The 6000-nt window shown below is 46.8% G+C and overlaps 1 protein-coding gene across 2 annotated transcripts in view; it reads left to right on the top strand.

The window, feature by feature from the left end:
* LOC146710639 (beta-1,4 N-acetylgalactosaminyltransferase 2-like) overlaps positions 1-6000 on the top strand; it is a 45659-nt gene continuing 39659 nt past the window's right edge. The window contains exon 1 of one of the 2 annotated variants that reach the window (XM_085453241.1): positions 1-164. Coding sequence is in view for 1 of the 2 variants with exons in the window: in XM_085453240.1 (XP_085309366.1) it covers positions 996-1016 (21 nt within the window). In the remaining variant the exon portion in view is untranslated. Of the gene's footprint in view, positions 165-968; positions 1017-6000 lie in introns of those variants that run through there. The other variant, XM_085453240.1, reaches the window with a different exon arrangement.

The raw sequence follows: 6000 nt of genomic DNA, 5'->3' as shown, positions 1-6000 counted from the left end.
TAATGCTTTATTGTCCACTGTGATACCAGTTAACTCAAAAGAAAAACACTGCACCTTTCATAGATTTTGTTAGAAGTTGTTCAAGCTTTCCAAGAACAGTTTTTCTTCACTCGCTAATAATTTTTTTTAAATTATTGTGGCTCCATAAACAGCTGGAAGAAGAGGTAGGAAATTTGCTTTTTCTATACTTTTGTCATACCATAAGAATAAAAACCCAATATCTTTGTAATTAAATAAATAAGTTATGTTAATTTTAATTTTTCCGATACTCTCTGATTCTGGCGCTGTGGTATTCATTAGTTCGTTTCATTATGAAAATTGTTCTTTAGCACAAAAGGGAAAGGAGCCCATACATTTATATTTATATACTTTATTAGGTACACCTGTTTGACAGCTATTTAACCTATCTGTTCAGTCATTTAGGGACGTAAACATGGTGAAAACAAGCTTCAGAAGATGGTGATTGACTAACTCTACACATAAAAAGTTGTATCACTGAGGCAAGCAAGAGAGAGTGGCTCTCCCCTGAGGTTTCACCTTAAAACTAAATTCCTGGATCTTTATTTCATATGAATTGTCTTTCTCCAATAAATATGCAGCCACAATAATAAAAGTAGTTTTTTAAACCTTAATATCATGGTGTGCCTTAAAAAAAGTAAAACTGCAAATAGTTTTTGTTTTGTTGATGTAAATTATGTTGATCATTATTGTTTCCCTCATCTGTGGAGACTCGGGAGAGTATTTTTTAAAAGATGTTAGAGCATTAAAGCCTATAAAGAAGAAAAGACACACCTCTTTAGCAAATACAATGTTATTTGCAGTCACTGAAGCATGGAGGTATGTGGTGTGTAATGTTCTGTTCAAAACTAGCTTATAGGTGTGTTGTGTCAAGCTTACTTCCTTTTTCTTTTTTTTGCCTGTCCCGTTTGGGTTTTTTGCCATCAGAATTGTTGTCTAAAGGCGAAGAAAGATGCCCAACGGATTTACTTTACCAAATGGACCATCCCAGCCTTGCCGTAATGATCTATTTGATTCACCTTTTATTGTTTATTTTATTTTTTGTTTTCACTTGTTAGATACGGGACAGACTTGAATGAGGAAAAGAGGGAAAGAAAGAGGGAAAAACAGCAGAGAAGAGGGACGGGGATGAAGGGAAAAAAACAAAAACCAACAAAATAAGCAGACAAAAAAATACATATATCAATCACCTGGATCACCTATTGAGAAAGAAAAAAGTAAATACTAAATAGTAAACATTATTGTGCAGCATGCAAGATCGACAGTGCACAGTGTGCTTTGAGGTAGGAGCCAAAAAGGGTGTAGTTTGTGTGTGTGAGCACCCGTGAGTATACCTGTGAGCATGAACGCGCTTGTTTTTAAAAGGTTCCTTCATGTAATGATCTGCTAGAGGGTGTGGGGGAGCCACAGCCCCGTCCACCAGGGCATGAAGCAGGTATGGAGGACATCAAAACTCCAGACATCCAGAGACCAAGGAAGACCAACAGAGGGGCAGCCGCGCCACTGTCCCAGAAAGAGCTGAGGAGAGTCCCAGATGAGAGCTCACTCAGCAGCCGCGGAGCAGAAGCCAGGGGGAGTTGCAGTGACGCGCCCGTGAGCTCCGCTGGCAGCCAGCTGTGCCAGAGTGACCCCACCCTCATGCTCTCATATGCAATTACTCAACACTCACCCAATGTGGAGACAGACATAGAGAGACACTATGTCTGGGAAGGTTCTCAGTCATCCAGGTCATCGTAGTCAAAGGAGCTTGCAAAGAAAAGTGTCTGGACTTCTTTAAGTTGCTTGAAGATGTTTCACCTCTCATCCGAGAAGCTTCTTCAGTTCTAAGGTCAAATGGTGGAGAGTCCCAGATATAAACCTAGTGGGAGTAACCCCCCACAGAGGGACAAAAGGACCCCTGATGATCCTCTAATCGCCTGAGCCAAGGTGTGAAACTGGGTGTGGGTCCCAATCAGCCAGAGTTTCGGGTGTGTTCATTGTGAAACCTGGCCCCACCTTATCATGCGAATTCCTGAGGTCAGATGGCCCAGGATGTGAGTGGGCGTTAAGGCTGAGCATTCCTCGCTGCACTGTACAGCATACACCACATTGTTAAGTCTGTGTTTTGGCGTTTTGTCTTTCGGGTGAACCAGTTTTTGTCTTAGCGTGTTGCTGGGTCTGAAATGCACCGGGATGTCATGCTTGGAGAAAACTCCTAAGTATTTCTGATACACCGGCTACATAGGGGATGACAATGTTGTTGCGTCTGTCCTTCTTATCCTCCCTCGCTGGTGTCTGGTCTTCTTTTCTGTGCCTCTTTGCTGACTTTAAGAACGCCCATTTAGGATAGCCGCACGTTTTGAGTGCTTCCTTTACATGTGTGTGTTCCTTCTTTTTCCCTTCAGGCTTAGAGGGAACATGTTCTGCCCGGTGGTGTAGGGTCCTAATTACTCCAAGTTTGTGTTCCAGAGGGTGATGGGAGTCAAAGAGGAGGTACTGGTCCGTGTGTGTGGGCTTCCGGTAAACTTCGATGTTGAGGTTGCCATTCTCTTCAATGTGCACAGCGCAGTACAGGAAAGGCAAACAGTTGTCTTTTGTGTCTTCCCTGGTGAACTTGATGTTTTTATCCACAGCGTAAATGTGCGCAGTGAAGGATTCCACTTCTTGTGTCTTGATTTTGACCCAGGTGTCGTCTACATATCTGTACCAGTGGCTGGGTACTCTTCCTTTGAAAGAGCCAAGAGCCTTCCTTTTCACTTCCTCCATGTAAAGGTTGGCTACAATAGGTGACATGGGGGAGCCCATGGCACAGCCATGTTTTTGTCTGTAAAAGCCTTCGTTGTACTTGAAATATGTAGTGGTGAGGCAGAGGTCTAACAGTGTGCAAATCTGATGGGGTGTGAAGTTGGTCCTGTCCTCCAAGGAGCTGTCTTCTTGTAGTCGTTTTCTGACAGTCTCCACGGCCTCCGTGGTGGGTATGCAAGTGAAGAGAGAGACTACATCAAAGGACACCATGGTTTCATCTGGATCCAGGGTAAGTTTCTGGACCTTGTCGGTGAAGTCGGTGGAGTTCTTGATGTGGTGTGGGGTGTTCCCCACGAGAGGAGCAAGGATGGTAGCAAGGTGTTTAGCAATGTTATAAGTTGCTGAGTTTATGCTACTGACTATGGGTCTGAGTGGGACAGCTTCCTTGTGGATTTTAGGAAGCTCGTAAATGCAGGGTATGGCATCCCCTGGGTAAAGGCGGTGATATGTAAGGCGGTCAATGATTTTGTCCTTTTCAAAGTCTTGAAGGCAAGCTATAACTTTCTTTTTGTAGCTGCTTGTGGGGTCTCGCTTTAAGGCTTCGTAGGTATTGTTGTCACTGAGGAGAGTAGTGATCTTTGTGTGGTAATCTGTAGTGTTTAGGACCACGGTGCATCTTCCCTTATCAGCTGGTAAAACAGTGATGTTGTGGTCTTTGCTCAGGGAAGCGACGGCCTTCTTTTCTTGTATTGTGAGGTTGGATGGAGGGACTTTGGCATTGGAGAGGGTGGCTGAGACTTTCATCCTGATTTGCTCTGCTTCTGTCTGTGATAATTTATTAATCCGTATGGCAGATTCTGTGGCTGTGATGAGGTCCACTATGGGCAACTGTTGTGGAGAAATGGCAAAATTGAGTCCTTTGGCTAATACTCTCTTTTCAGGTTCAGTGAGATTCCGGGCTGAAAAGTTCTTTACCCATTGCTCCTGACTGTCTTCAGGTGTGTTTTCTTCTGTGGGTTGTGTAGGATCAGGATGAGGAGTGTGTGTTTTTGAAAGCAAGGTGTGAAATTTCCTGCATTGTCTTTCTTTTCCTTTATAGTGTGGTGCCCGCTGAGCCTTGACCATTTGAGCCTTGACTCCTCACCATTTGACTTTAGAACTGAAAAAGCTTCTCGGATGAGAGGTGAAACATCTTCAAGCAACTTAAAGAAGTCCAGGCGCTTTTGTTTGTAAGCTCCATAGAGAGACACTGTACACACAATCACACTCCCCAAGCGTACTCTAAGCCCCGGGTCTAGGTACCCTTGCCCCTGGAGGGGGAAACTGCACCCAGGCCGAGGTGGTGTTACCCTTTTCCCTTAGGTGGGGAGAAACAGACTCCGCAGCAGCAGGGAGGGCCCACATTCCAAACCCCAGTCGGACGGCAAACTCCTCCTCCTAGCCCCCCCGCTCCAGCAGGCCGCAGAGAACGGGGGGTGTGAGAAGACTCCAAACCTCCCTCCGCCCGCTCATATGTAGTGTTGATGCATGTGTGTTCTAAGGTGCATTTAAAATCCAGGAGGGCATGGAGCTACCTGCCAGAGAGCAGCAGGTAAGCGCATAGCTCTCCCTGATAGAGGTGGGCAATGACGCCAGGGGTGAGATTATACGCCCTGATGGTCTTTTTTATTCCGTGTATCGTGCCCACCCCCAAGGTCCTATATGTATGTGTTATGAGAGTGTGAGTAATGTGAATGTCTAAGTTGTGAGATAAAATTGAGGCACAGGCAGCCAGAAGGGGACAGAGGGGGGGGGGGGGGGGTAGCCTCCTCTGCACCCTGGTGACACACCTTTACCCCAGGGCCCTGCATGTGTGGGTGATTGTGGTGGAGCGGGAAGAGGGAGGCAGCTGGAGATGAGGAGGGAAGGAAGGGAGGGGCAAGTGACCCCTCCCTGGGGCCAGCTCCCCCACTGACCCAAGTAGGCACCCCCATACTCTGCAACCCGCCAGGGAAAGGGGGCCCAGGCCCATCTGGACTGAGGCCCATCATAGCAGCGCCGCCCAGCCCCACAGAGCCCGGGACCCCACCACCACCACCAGTTGAAGAGCCCCCAGGTGGCTTGATGCACTGGCGGGCCCCCATACACCCACCCGCCCACAACGCCGGCAACACATCAACCAGGACCCAGGCCCCCGAGGCCCAGCCAGGGCCCCAGCCCAGAGATGGAGCACCCCCAGAGCCTCACGCCCGTCCCGGACCCACCTAGGGGCAGCCAGGCTACCAGGTCATTAACCCACGTCCGTCAGCACAGACCCTCCCCTAGCCCCGCTGCACGCAGCCACGAGGAAACCGTCACCTAAGAGCCAACAGAGCCCTTAATAGGCCATGACCGCTACCCCAGGTTGAGCCCTCCAAGGAAAATGCTCCTGGGAACCCCCCGACGCCCTAAGCCTTTCCCTACCCCCACAACAATCACAACAGCGAAGGTGTGACCAAACTATGACCCCCCACCCCCACTAGGTGATGGAGCTGATCAAAGGAGCTCAGAGCAATTGATCTGATGTGGTGGCAGAGGCTGTATCGAGACTAATGTAATCTAATAGATAATTTCTATATTGGTTAGAATTAAGATTATTTTTATTTTTCCAGTTCATGAGGACTGTTTTCTTGGCTATGCATAGGGCAGTGAAAACCATATGGGCGATATTCTTTTCTGAAGTGACATTATCTAAGCTGCCCAACAAACACACTAAAAGGGGAAGTTGGAATGTTACATTTCAGACACTTCGATAAGTCTTCACATATCTCGCGCCAAAACCTCTGAACTGTTGGACAGAACCAAAGAGCGTGGATATAATTGTCCGGTGAACTGGTTTGGCAGTGTGAGCAGTTGTTGGTAGACGTATAACCCATCTTGAACATCCGATGACCTGTATAGTGCACTCTATGTAGTATTTTGTATTGAATTAATTGAAGACTGGGATTTCTAATTAGATGAAAGGTCTATAAGCAAATCTGAGACCAGAAGTTTTGGTCTAAGTTAACTGATAAATCCGTTTCCCATTTTGCAATAGGAAGTGAGAGGACGTGCAAACGTTACCGCTGCTGCTGGGTTGAGATTCACGAGTCCGGAGCGGAGTTAAAAACACAACATTCATTTAAGGTTATCGCGTGTTTTGTGAGCAAATGCTTTTGCATATTCGTAGTGTTTCCTTCCTTAAACGAAATATCTACTTTGCAAGTATTGCAAGTTGCCCTGTTGTCATCCGTTCTCATA

The sequence above is a fragment of the Copadichromis virginalis genome, linkage group LG4, assembly GCF_057382275.1.
Source record: "Copadichromis virginalis isolate Kocher_CV1m ecotype Utaka linkage group LG4, C_Virginalis_male_GT1.1, whole genome shotgun sequence".
Classification (NCBI taxonomy): domain Eukaryota; kingdom Metazoa; phylum Chordata; class Actinopteri; order Cichliformes; family Cichlidae; genus Copadichromis; species Copadichromis virginalis.
The sequence above is the reverse complement of the archived record's forward strand: the minus strand, read 5'-3'. Positions and strand labels throughout refer to the sequence as shown.